At 40.3% G+C, this 13,651-nt stretch overlaps 1 protein-coding gene across 1 annotated transcript; it reads right to left on the bottom strand.

Annotated features, from left to right (window-relative positions):
- Window positions 1-2,105: 2,105 nt before the first annotated feature.
- LOC139764925 (uncharacterized) lies at window positions 2,106-6,005 on the bottom strand. The gene is made up of 3 exons (XM_071692004.1): window positions 4,409-6,005; window positions 3,447-3,821; window positions 2,106-3,265 (listed from the first exon to the last, which is right to left on the bottom strand). The coding sequence occupies exons 2-3, from the start codon at window positions 3,675-3,677 to the stop codon at window positions 2,738-2,740; spliced, it is 759 nt and encodes a 252-aa protein (XP_071548105.1). The 5' UTR covers window positions 3,678-3,821; window positions 4,409-6,005; the 3' UTR covers window positions 2,106-2,737.
- Between the last annotated feature and the right edge of the window lie 7,646 nt (window positions 6,006-13,651).

Here is a 13,651-nt window from a genome sequence, read left to right as displayed (position 1 = left end):
AAAGTGAATTGACCCACAAATGTGGCACTGACCTTGACACACAAGACCTTAAAACGACTATGAACCTGCCTTGGACCAAGGGGAACACCCATGACAAGTCTTCAGTAAATTCATCCAGTAAAACTTTGGCTCAGTGGAAACAAAAATATTTAGCACAGCAATGAATCTAACCTTCCAGCCCTAAAATAAACAGGGACCTTCTTTGATTTGTTCTAAACACACAAGCAAAATTTTGTGAAGCCTACCCAGTAACAATCCAAAAATGTGAGTGAAGTGGACTTGTATCTTTAAAGTCAATGAGGACCTTTCTTGTCTCCTTGAAAACACATGTTGATGAACTACATGGAGATGAATTAAAATCAACTATACTGAAGCAAAATCAACTTTTAAAAGTGCATTGGTGGCACAACTTTCAACTGCCAAATCAATGGCACCATTTTCAATATCTTCATTTTGACTGGCTTTTATACTAACCCTGCAAAGTTAGGATAAAACTAAACATAGACAGGCAGACAGAGGAATAGCTGATAACCATGAGAATAACTTAAGTTTCATTTCAAGAAGCTTTAGTTATTGTGGTAGAACAACCTACGATATTAACTCAAAAAGTTCAGCAAAGAAATTGTTCTTCTGACCAAAAAACCAATGATGCTTTTCCTTTTACATTTCATAACAGATCATGGAAAAGCAGATTTAATAGAACACTAACAAAATCTAGCCAGAACTATAATTACTGTGCAATAACAAAGCTCAGTGATGACCTCCGATTACAAATTTAAAAAGTAACTCACTTATCCTAAACAAAACAAAGCTAATGAAATCCAAGCACTTGCATCAAAATTAATGTGCTGATCATAATTAACTCGAAAATGCAGTCTTGGCCTTATCTAATATGCTCCCCAAAAATCAAATTCAGGCAATGGGTTTTGAAGTTCTGCAGAAGATAAACAGTGGAGAAACTCATGGGAGAGAAAGCTATTCAACCTAAAGGTAATCCAAAACTTCATTTCGTGGCACCTTCATTACTGGGCAGAAACTGCCGTATCAACCCAAGCACTGCAGCAACATTGATCTTTTGACCCAATGTCAAAGGCACTGTTGTTTTCCACCTTTAAAATTCCTTCCTTAAGTTATAGTAAAATTAGTTATTGGGTTTTGCAATGGCCATGCTAAGCTCAAATTATAAAGAAAGGGGACAAAAAAGCTTGATGTATTGCATCACAAACAAACCTTTGTTAGTGATGCTCTAACAATAATCAGCTATCTCCAAAAGCTGAGTATGGAGAAGTGAACGTAACAATAACTGCATACCATTCAGAGTGTGGCGAGAGGCTGCTTTCCTCTTCATTCAACATGGGAAAGTTCAAATACAAAAGTTTATAAATGACTATCACTAATGATGTATAAAACATACTAGTCATGTACTTAACTTCATTATTTATTTGATTTGCTCATCAGAATTGTTCAGATGTACCAATATTCAGGGAAAAATAATATGTCATAGAAAACAAGATAAACATTGGCCTTGGGTAGCATGGAGAAAGCTAATATTTTATCATTCCATAGACATTAATCCCTATCACCTCGATATAATGGACGGAAATGAGCATTACGTGGCAGTCATTTTCAAATTTTAAAACGATCTTCAAAACAGGTTCCAAGTCATTCCTATGACATCTGGCAACACGAATACTTTTTTACTCCCTCAACTTGGTAAAACATTAATTCAAGTGAGTGTAGAACTTTCCCTATGCCACCCAGTTAGTAAATTTGTATTTATACCTTAAGAATACCAAACACGATCACAACGTAACCAATTCTTAACAAAAGCCTTGTTACCTTTCCTATTTGATACAGTAAACTTTTTTGACAATTTTTAACCTCAGATACAGGACTTCCTTCACTTCTCCATACCCTATTAAACTATCACCTTAAATTTGTACTATGGGTGGTTTTTTTATTGGATGCACTGCTGTAAATGCATTTTACCTTAATACTGTAGTTGGCTTTGCTCAACTTCCAAAACATCCCCCAAAGGGCACTTTAGTTAATTCAAAAATAAAACTGCCAATCAGCCTGATATTCAAGTTCAATTAAACAAAGCATCACAATTTCTGTTTTTATTGGTCTATGTGTTAATCAATGTCAAGTACAAAAAGCGTGGCAAGCCTCCGCCAGGGTAGTGACGGCTATAGTACAACACACAAAACCAAAGACAATATGGGCTTCTGACATATGTACACAATATAACCATCACTACCCATCAACCACCTGGACAGTTAATTTATCAATATTTACAACAAAAGCTTTTGGGAGAAATGACATGAAATCCTTTGTAATGGAAATTATCTTTTGAGCACTACACTCTCCAGAGTATCCACAACAGCAATAACAAGAATCAAAAGCCTTAACAGCTTTGGTGACAAAATTAAACAGGTCAATTCTTGTACCAAAAGTGAATATAATTAAAGTCCATGAAGAGATCTAGTCACAATGCTCCGTCTTCCTCCAACAGTATTATAGTTGAAGAAAGAAAACTTGCCATGTTTAAGAGAATGATGCTTGATGAGAATGGAACAACGGAGAACTCTTACGCATAGGGATCCCTAACCTTTCGAACTCAGCTGTGGAGGGGCCCCATAATTTATTGGTGCTACCAGACTAGCAAGAGCAAACCTGGATGAGGGCAGGTTTGTTTACTGCAGGAGCAGCACTAGTAGGTCTAACACTCGCTAACTTAACCCAAGCTTGGGAAGTCGTGCTCATCATCCATTTTAGGAGCCTCTTGGCGACTTGCTCCTCTCCCCCCACGGGTGCCAGGACCACTGCCACGTCCACGTCCACGATCCATTCCACCACTGCTGCCACCACCGCCACCACCTCGCCCACCACGATCCATACGATCGCCACCACGTCCACGCCCTGGGCCTCCACGGCCACGGCCTCTTCCCCGTCCTCGTCCAGGGGAGTCAGCAAACTGGAAGTCTATGTCAAGAACAACTTTCCTACGGCCATGATGCACCTCCACCTCATCCTCCTCCTCTTCTTCCTCCTCTTCAGAATCCGCCTCAACTTTCTTTTTGAGAACATATGTCTTCTTCCACTGTGCCTGATTTTCACCCTCACCAGCTTGGCGAATGTTGAAAGAAGGCTTGTTACGGGCACCTTGCAAGGCCTTCCACTCATCAAGTGTCATCTCCCTTGCGATTTCTTCATCCTTGGTAACCTCCTCACTTTCTGTAGTGGCAGCCACGTCTTCTGGGGCCTGACCAAATATTAAATTATTTTAAAACTAATACACAAAGACATAAAATATGTATACTATAGGAACCTTTCATCGTACAAGATTTCCATATGAAACTCAAAAATACTCTAAATTCTTCTAAACTATTTTAGCTAAAATATTTCAATTGTTATGTTACATTAAAATACATAACCATACAAACCTTTTCTACATTCTCTACAGAGGTGTCAAGGTCTGAAGCAGGTGCAGCATTCAGCTGCTCTTCAATCTGGTCCTTATCTGATCCCCAGTTATAAGATCCAGAGCCTTCTCGCTTATCCACAGACTTGACTCCCGTCGTTGTCATCCCACTCTGTCTGTCAAATTCGCGCTTGCCTCGAGTGTCTGGACCACCAGGAACGCCACCACGACCTCTGCCACGTCCACGACCCATTCCACGTCCTCGTCCACGTCCAATGCCACCCCGTCCTTCATCAAACCTGACAACAACAAACTTTTTCAAACTTATGGCAACTTTTTTATGTACTGATTAAAAGGAGATATTTCAAATAAGATATAATTTGGGAATCTAAGTAAACTGCAGAAGCTGGTGACTGAGTTTGTAAACTGCAGAAGCTGGTGACTGAGTTTGGTAAAGTGTGTGGAAGAAGAAAGTTAAGAGTAAATGTGAATAAGAGCAAGGTTATTAGGTACAGTAGGGGTGAGGGTCAAGTCAATTGGGAGGTGAGTTTGAATGGAGAAAAACTGGAGGAAGTGAAGTGTTTTAGATATCTGGGAGTGGATCTGTCAGCGGATGGAACCATGGAAGCGGAAGTGGATCATAGGGTGGGGGAGGGGGCGAAAATTTTGGGAGCCTTGAAAAATGTGTGGAAGTCGAGAACATTATCTCGGAAAGCAAAAATGGGTATGTTTGAAGGAATAGTGGTTCCAACAATGTTGTATGGTTGCGAGGCGTGGGCTATGGATAGAGATGTGCGCAGGAGGATGGATGTGCTGGAAATGAGATGTTTGAGGACAATGTGTGGTGTGAGGTGGTTTGAGCGAGTGAGTAACGTAAGGGTAAGAGAGATGTGTGGAAATAAAAAGAGCGTGGTTGAGAGAGCAGAAGAGGGTGTTTTGAAATGGTTTGGGCACATGGAGAGAATGAGTGAGGAAAGAAGTAACTGAAGCATTTTGTACTGTGGTGGTGTAAATACGGGTAAACCTCAAATAAAATACACTTTGAGTAATGGGTGAAACAGCACAACAGTGCTCCTGGAGAATGAATCACCCAATGCAGTTCCTGTTGTGGGTGGCAGCTCAGAGAGGCAAGAGCAGTGGCTGAAAATATTCCCTGTCTTATCAATTCTAAAAATAGGAACAAGATGGAACAAATCAAGGATTTTTCCTTAAAAGACTGTCTTGCTTCTGGCACTACTGAACCTTGCTTGGATAAGACGAGGTGTAACGGGTTTCATTCTTTTATCATAACATACTAGACATGATTAAGGATGTGGATGTATGAACTAGGGGGCAGTATGGTCTTAGTCTACCCCCATGGATCTGGGAATGGAGTTAAAGATAACAATGACAATTTCCATCACCGAGTTATAGTCTGGCACGCTGTCTAATATTAAATACATACAATATCTATAAAGGACTCCACATAATCAAATTAAATGTTTTTCAAATATAAAATGACACAAAAGAAACAGGACTTTTGCATTTAGTTTACTGCTTACTTGTGTCAGAGGCTTTGATGCACAAGACTGTACTATATGAAGCAAAGCAGAGAAAAAATTTTGTGCCTTTATATACTGGTACCTCATTTATCTAGACTCCTAAAAAAAGAACACAATTCACCATCAACCTAACAAGAGTTAGTGTCAGAATGCTTCCAGCACTCTCTAACACCCAGAATAGTTAAATGAAGACAAGCAAGGTCAATACAGATCTACAGTGAAGACAAAGTCTTCTCTGTTCATCCAGTTTCCAAAAGGCACTCTTAGAGCAAAATGGTGATTTAAGCTCGAGGCCCATCAACCACCTGGGTCACTACAGACATTATGCAAAGTTATAACCACCAAATGAAAATCTTGAAAACTTTCTTCTGGTGTTTAGGATAATTCTAAGGTCATACATGCTCTACTTTCATAAATGGCCCTTGCTTTCAGCTCATGTATACCACCTGCCATCAATTCCATCATAACCACCAACTGATAATCTTCAAAACCTTTAAAATGATCAAGATAATTCCATGGACGGACAGAAAATAGTACACACACACACACACTACTGATAACAATGAAGAGAATGAAACACTCCCAAGTGCACATTCAAGTAATCATCACTGTCATAGGGATCTCTCCTGAAGATGTGATTATTACAGGAAAGTGCACTTGGGACTTATCATCATTTCATTTTACTCGTGGTTATCAGCAAATACATAATCATGCACACCAGGGCAAGTGAAATGTCTGGGATAAACCATAAAAAGACCTGTGGGGCCTGGATGTGGATAGATAGCTGTGGTTTCAGTGCATTACCTATGACAGAGACCGAGTGTAAGTGGATGTGGCCTTTCTTTGTATGTTCCTGGTGCTACCTTGCTGACACGGGGAAAATGAAACATTTCTTTGTATGTTCCTGGTGCTACCTTGCTGACACAGGGAAAATGAAACATGGTAAGTTCCCAAGTACACTTTAGTGTAATAATCACATCATCAGGGGAGGAACAAGAAAGAAATATAACAGTCAGTTGATATACAGCGAAGACATAGCTAGGACGCCATTTGGTAAACATGCGATTGTCCTACGTATGTAGGAATATACTTCATCACACGCAAAACTATGATCCTTTTCAGTATACGTGTTGATATGGATGTGTACATATATGTATGTGTATGGGTGTTTATGTATATTTGTACATGAGTAGATGGGCCATTCTTTGTCTGTTTCCTGGCGCCACCTAACTGACGAAGGAATGCATGCACAGTGCCACTGTACAAAGGCAAAGTTCAAACTACAGAGGTGTAAGTTTACTGAGTATTCCTGGGAAATTATATGGGAGGGTAATGATTGGGAGGATGAAGGCATGTACAGGGTATCAGATTGGGGAAGAGCAGTGTGGTTTCAGAAGTGGTAGAGGATGTGTGGATCAGGTGTTTGCTTTGAAGAATGTACGATAGAAATACTTAGAAAAACAGATGGATTTGTAAGTAGCATTTATGGATCTAGAGAAAGCAAATGATAGGGCAGATAGAGTCGCTTTATGGAAAATATATGGTGTGGGAGGAAAGTTGCTAGAAGCAGTGAAAAGTTTTTACCAAGGATGTAAGGCATGTGCATGAGTAGGGAGAGGAAAGTGACTAGTCTCCAGTGAATGTAGGTTTGCAGCAGGGGTGTGTGATGTCCCCATGTTTGTTTAATTTGTTTATGGATGGAGTGGTTAGGGAGGTAAATGCAAGTTTTGGAGAAAGGGGCGAGTATGCAGTCTGTTGTGGATGAAAGGGATTGGGAAGTGAATCACTTGTTCACCTATGATACAGCTCTAGTGGCTGATTCGGGTGAGAAACTGCAGAGGTTGGTGACTGAGTTTGGAAAAGTGTGTGAAAGGAAGTTAAGAGTGAATGTGAATAAGAGCAAGGTTATTAGGTTAAGTAGGGTTGAGGGACAAGTTAATTGGGATGCGAGTTTGAATGTAGGAAAATTGGAGAAAGAAGTGTTTTAGATATCTGGGAGAGAATTAGCAGTGAATGGAACCATGGAAGCAGAAGTGAGTTACAGGGTGGGGGAGTGGGGTAAAGGTTCTGGGAGAGATGAAGACTGTGTGGAAGGAGAGAACATTATCACGGAGAGCAAAAATGGGCATGTTTAAAGGAATAGTAGTTCCAACGATGTTATATGGTTGCGAGGCATGGGCTATAGATAGGGTTGTATGGAGGGTGGATGTGTTGAAAATGAAATGTTTGAGGACAATATGTGGAGTGAAGTGGTTTGATCGAGTAGGCAATGAAAGGGTAAGAGATGCATGGAAATACAAAATGTGTGGTTGAGAAAGCAGAAGAGGGTGCGTTAAAATGGTTGGGACATCTGGAGAAAATGAGTGAGGAACAATTGACAAAGAGGATAAAATTAGTGAGGAACAATTGACAAAGAGGATATATGTGTCAGAGGTGAAGGGAACAAGAAGCAGGAGACCAAATTGGAGGTGGAAGGATGTAGTGAATAAGATTTTGAGTGATCAGGCTCTGAACACACAAGTATACTAATTGTTTGTATACACAGTATGGCCTTTTCCAAAATAATCACTCACCAGTTTCTCCACAAGAGAAATCTCAATAACTACTTCACTTCCCCTGCCAACGTACACAGGCTGATCACAAAGGCACTCATAATCTCACAAGACAAACAGCATTTGATTTCTGCTTTAATGGTATGGAATGTCTTAACAAAAATCTTTGGGGAGCTAAACAGTCGTCAGTTGCCAGGTATCTATAATAAAAATAGCGTCAAATCATTTAAACATGGCTTTATTTTGAACAGTCTTACCCCCTCACTGCTAGCATCACTGTCTACAAAATGCAGTGTTCTGAAGAGGATGGGATAATAGTCAAGTAACCAAAATCTCCATCTGAGTAACCTGGTCTGTATGCCAATAATCATTTTGGTTACCTTACATATATGTGGCGAAGAGATAATACATGAAACGCATGCAGTTTACTTGCACTCATATTTTTCCATTTATGCCTTGAAGAGGTACGTGCAAGCCCAGCATCTCTCTCAATCTCTTCATGGTATCAGTCTGTTTCCCTCACAAGCAAATTTATTAACTGGAGGAAAAAAAAAATCACAATAATTGCACTACAGTTGGAGGTAACTAGACATGCATCTTTGATACCTGAAATTGTGATATTAAAATCCAGTAAATCAGAAACAATTTCATTTTGAACCCATTTCCGCTGTACATCACATTGCTCCCCATGCTCTTGCACATATTTCATTTTCATTCTCTAAATTCATACATCTCAAACTCATCATCAATAAACTCTGGAATACAAATACATAATGCCCTAAGGAACACAGTTAAATTATCATCATTCCAGTGTTATGAACCTGCATGTTTATGTGTCTTATGTTATAAAACGTTGTATGTTATAGTTATAGGTAAGCCACGTGATGATGTGGGAGGTCTCAAGATTCCTCAGCCACTCCCATGCCACCTGGGATGTCAAACACCCACACCAGATGGCCAATTAGCTGTGCATGTCACAATCAACCCGCTAATTATTTGTTATGATCCTGGCAAGGTCACTAATCGTTTGTTATGATCCTGGCAAGGTCGCCAATTATTTGTTACGGTCAAATCCTAGCAAGGTGACCAATCGTTTTGTTACGCACAATGGATAATGCTACCTTAACATTATGGGATGAAAGTATACACCAGGGTTAAATCTACATATAATAAAAGAAATAAAAAGTAAAATAAAAGCACATTAATTGGGTACAAATATTTTTGTTAACGCTTGACATTCAATACTCCACATTCAGCATGATTTCAAACCAGATCTTCCTTTAACAGTCTGACAATAGAAACATGATACAAGATACACTTATTCATCAGGCAATTCTGTGACAAGTTATAATACATTGTAACACTCAGACCCGACATGACACAGTACAACATTTTACAATCTAAGGCAGCAGTGCATCAGTCAGTGATCAGAGTTGCCACAGTGGGCCGCAATGACTAAGGATGAGACAAGAAAAACCTACATCACCTGCTGGGCACGTGATGGCTGAAGGAACCACGGCCAAGCAGTCGTCAGGGCCTTTTGTTTAGAGGGGCAGCCAGCCCCGGCCTGACCTGCCACTTTTGGCTATGGTCAGGAGAAATGATTGGCCAAAAGACGGACTGTCACGCCCTCATCCCGATGTGATTGACTGGAGGCCTAAGGTCCAGCCCTCATCTCTGACAATGCAACGATGATGAGAGGGCGCCCACCTTTCCTGAACATGACCTTGTGGCTGACCCCGGGTCACTTGACATTACCAGAGGAATAATTACCGGGCCGATTGCGACATGCACAGCTTATTGGCCATCTGGCGTGGGTGTGTGAGATCGCAGATGGCATGGGAGCGGCCAAGGAATCTCGAGACCTCCCAGATCACCACGTGGCTTACCTATAACATACAACTTTCTATAACATAGACACAACGAACACACAGGTTCGTAACACCAGTCTATGTTCCTATGGGCATTACGTATTTGCAGTCCACAGTTTACTGATTACGAGTTTGACAAGATATATTCCACTGGATCCAAGTTAAAGTATCCTAGATCTTTTACTGATAAATCCCTTAAGCTGGCAAAGAAATCACTTTATAAAGATGAACACAAACCACCCCTTGACACCAAGAACCTTTGTCCTCCCTTTCAATCATAATTTTACTTTACTTTCCATATTACTTGAAACTTTTATGAAAACACTGCCTTTGGCAACAACAATACTATAACAATACTATTTCAGTTATTAACTAACTCCTATACCATGAAAAATATCACTGAATCTTCTATTATTAAATACACAAAGAACTGTAACATTATTAATTGTGAAAGTCTACACAAATTGGATAGCTTTATTGGTGATAATAATTGTGCACATTTCTCCTTCTTGTCCACATAACAGATTTATGCCCAAGTTGCTGGACTTGAATACCCCTGACCTCCATTTGGGTGGTCACTTGTTTATCAAATGGCTTCATAGCTACTTCTCTTCGTTGTATATAAACTGACTTATATTTCTTTCTTGTATCTAGCCTGATGATATCATTATTACACAAAAGCACACTTGGGAACTTATCATGTTTCATTCCTCGCAGAATTGTAGGAATATACTTTATCACGCACTCAATTATGCATTTCAATTTCTAAAAAGGGAAACAGGGGGAGGAGTCAAGTGAGGAGTGCTCATCCTCCTCAAAGGCTCAGACTGGGGTGTCCCAATGTGTGTGGATGTAACAATGATGAGAAGAAAGGAAATAGGTAGTATGTTTGAAGAAAGAAACCTGGATGCTCAGGCTCTGAAAGAAACGAAGCTCAAGGGTAAAGAAGAAGAATGGTTTGGAAAAGTCTTAGGAGTAGTCAGGAGTTGGTGATAGATTGAGTTGCACAACTCCTGAAGCAGTTGTGGGAGTGTGCAACAGAGTGTAAGAAAGTAAATTCCAAATTGATGTGGGAAAAACAGAGTGGATGGGGAGAGAGGGGTGATTATCTGTGCTTATGCACCTTGTCATGAGAAGAACGATCAAGAGCCAAGTGTTTTGGGACCAGATGAGTATGTGTACCAGCAGATTTGATGCATGAAACAGGATATTAGTGATGGGTGATTGGGAATACCTGGTTCAAAAAGGGAGATGTACATAAGTATATGTATGTGAGTAGGAGAGATGATCAAAGGGCATTACTGTATTACATGTTAACTGATAGGCATGTAAAACAGAGACTTTTGGATGTTAATGTGCTGAGAGGGGCAGATGGAGGGATGTCTGATCACTATCTTATGGAGGCAAAGGTGACAATTTGTTGAGGTTTTCAAAAAAGAAAAGAGAATGTTGGGGAGAAGAGAGTGGTGAAAGTGAGCGAGCCTGGAAAGGGGACTTGTGTGGGAAAGTACCAGGAGAGATTGAGTGTCAAATGGCAAAAGGCACGAGCAAATGAAGAGAGGAGAGGGTGAGGAATGGGATGTATTTAGGGAGGTAGTAATGGCATGCACAAAAGACGCATGTGTCATGAAAAAGGTGGAAAGTGGGCATTAGAAAGGGTAGCGAGTGGTGGGATGAAGAAGTAAAGTTGTTAGTGAAAGAGGAGAGAGAGGTGTTTGGACGATATTTACAAGGAAGGAGTGCAAATGACTGAGTTCTACGAAAAAAAAGCAGCAGGCCAAGAAGGTGCAAGGGTTGAAAAAGAGGCCAATGAGAGCTGGGGTAAGAGAGCATCATTAAACTTTAGGGAGAATAAGATGTTTTGGAAGGAGGTGAACAACGTTCGTAAGACAAGAAAACAAATGGGAATATTGGTGAAGGGGGCACAGGGGGAAGTAATAACAGGTAGTGATGAGGTGAGGAGATGGAGTATTTTGAAGGTTTGTAGAATGTTTTTCATTATAAGAGTTGGAGATGTTGGGCATTTTGGTCAGGGTGGTGTGCAAAGCGAGAGGGTCAGGGAGAATGGTTTGGTTAAGAGGGAGGAGGTAGTGAAAGCTTTGCAGAAGATGAAATCCAGCAAGGCAGCAGGTTTAGAAGGTACTGCAGTAGAATATATTAAGAAAGGGAGTGACTGTGTTGTTGATTATTTGGTAAGGATATTCAATGTATGTCTGGATCACGGCGAAGTGCCTGAGGATTGATGGAATGCATTTGTACAAAGTATGCCATTGTACAAAGGCAAAGGAAACAAAGGCGAGTCTTCAAACAACAGAGGCACAAGTGTGTTAAGTATTCCTGGGAAATTGTATGGGAGGGCACTGATTGAGAGGGTGAAGGAATATACAGATAATCAGATTGAGGAAAACCAGCGTGGTTTCAGAAATGGTAAAGGATGTGTGCATTAGGCGTCTGCTTTGAAGAATGTGTAAAGAAATACTTAGAAAAATAGATGGATTTGTATGTAGCAATTATGGATCTGGAAAAGGCATATGATAGGGTTAACAGACATGCTTTGAGGAAGGTCTTAAGACTATATGGTGTGAGAGGTAAGCTGCGTGAAGCAGTGAAAAATTCTTACCAGGGACGTATGGTATGCATACGAGTTGAAGGAGAAGAGAGTGATTGGTTCCCAGTGAAGGTCGGTCTGTGGCAGGGGTGTGTGATGTCCCCCATGGTTGTTTAATTTGATTATGGATGGGGTGGTTAGAGAGGTAAATGCAAGAGTTTTGGAGAAGAGGGCAAGTATGCAATCTGTTGGGGATGCGAGGGCTAGGAAAATGAGTTAGTTGTTGTTCAATGATGACAACTGCTCTGGTGGCTGATTCAATTGAGAAACTGCATTAGTTGGTAACTGAGTTTGGAAAAGTGTATGAAAGGAGAAAGTTGAGAGAAATGTAAGAGATAGATTATTTGGTTCAGTTGGGTTAAGGGATAAGTAATCTGAGAGGTAAGTTTGAATGGAGAAAACTGGAAGAAGTGGAGTATTTTAGATATCTGGGAATGGACTTAACAGCAAATGAAACCATAGAAGCAGAAGTAAGTCAGGGTGGGAGAGGGGGTGAAGGTTTCGGAAGTGATGAAGACTGTGTGGAAGGAGAGAACGTTAGCTTGGAGAGCAAAAATGGGTATGTTTGAAGGAATAATAGTTCCAACAGTATTTTACGGTTGCAAGGCATGGGCTATGGATAGGGTTGTACAGAGGAGAGGGGGGGGGGTGGAATTGTGTTGGAAATGAAGTGTTTGAGGAAAATATGTGGTGTGAGCTGGTTTGATCAATTAAGTAATGAAAGGGTAAGAGAGATGCATGGAAATAAAAAGGGTGGTTGAAAGAGTAGAAGAGGGTGCATTGAAATAGTTTGGACTTATGGAGAGAATGAGTGAGGAAAGATTGACAAAGAGGATATATGTGTCAGAGGTGAAGGGAACAAGGAGAAGTGGGAGACCAAATTGGAAGTGGAAGGATGGACTTAAAAAGATTTTGAGCGATCAGGACCTGAACATACAGAAGGGCGAGAGGTATACAAGGAACAGAGTTAACTAGAACAATGTGGTATACCGAGGTCGATGTACTGTCAGTGGACTGAACCCGGGAATGTGAAACATCTGCAGTAAACCATGGAAAGGTCTGTGGGGCCTGGATGTGGATAGAGAGCTGTGGTTTCGGTGCATTACCCAGGACAGGTAGAGACCGAGTGTGAATGAATGTGGCCATTTTAGTCTGTTTTCCTGGTACTACCTAACTGACCTTGTGGGTAGCAATGCTGTTTCCTGTGGGGCAGGGTAGCATCAGGAATGGATGAAGGCAAGCAAGTATGAATAAGTACATGTGTATTTATGTATACGTATGTGTATATATATGTGTATGTGTTGTTACCTGTATGTATGGGCATTTATGTATATACACGTGTATATACTATTCTTTGTCTGTTTCCTGGTGCTACCTCAATGACATGGGAAACAGCGATCAAGTATATAAACATAAATAAATAAATATATATATGTGTTTGTGTAAATATGTATTTATATATATGCATGTCTATGTACATGTGTGTATGTTGGTACGTGTATGTATGGGCGTTTATGTATATACACGAATATACACTATTCTTTGTCTGTTTCCTGGTGCTACCTCTGATGTGGGAAACAGCGAGCAAGTAAAATAAATATATATATATATATATATATATATATATATATATATATATATATATATATTGGGGA

This window comes from Panulirus ornatus, chromosome 51 (assembly GCF_036320965.1).
Source record: "Panulirus ornatus isolate Po-2019 chromosome 51, ASM3632096v1, whole genome shotgun sequence".
Taxonomy (NCBI): domain Eukaryota; kingdom Metazoa; phylum Arthropoda; class Malacostraca; order Decapoda; family Palinuridae; genus Panulirus; species Panulirus ornatus.
The sequence above is the reverse complement of the archived record's forward strand: the minus strand, read 5'-3'. Positions and strand labels throughout refer to the sequence as shown.

Excerpts from the sequence above, each read along its gene's own strand:
- LOC139764925 (XM_071692004.1), bottom strand. The coding sequence starts at position 3,677 with ATGGGTCGTGGACGTGGCAGAGGTCGTGGTGGCGTTCCTGGTGGTCCA. Across the intron at positions 3,266-3,446 it reads CTGTAGAGAATGTAGAAAAG|GCCCCAGAAGACGTGGCTGC; the intron begins GTTTGTATGGTT and ends ATATTTGGTCAG.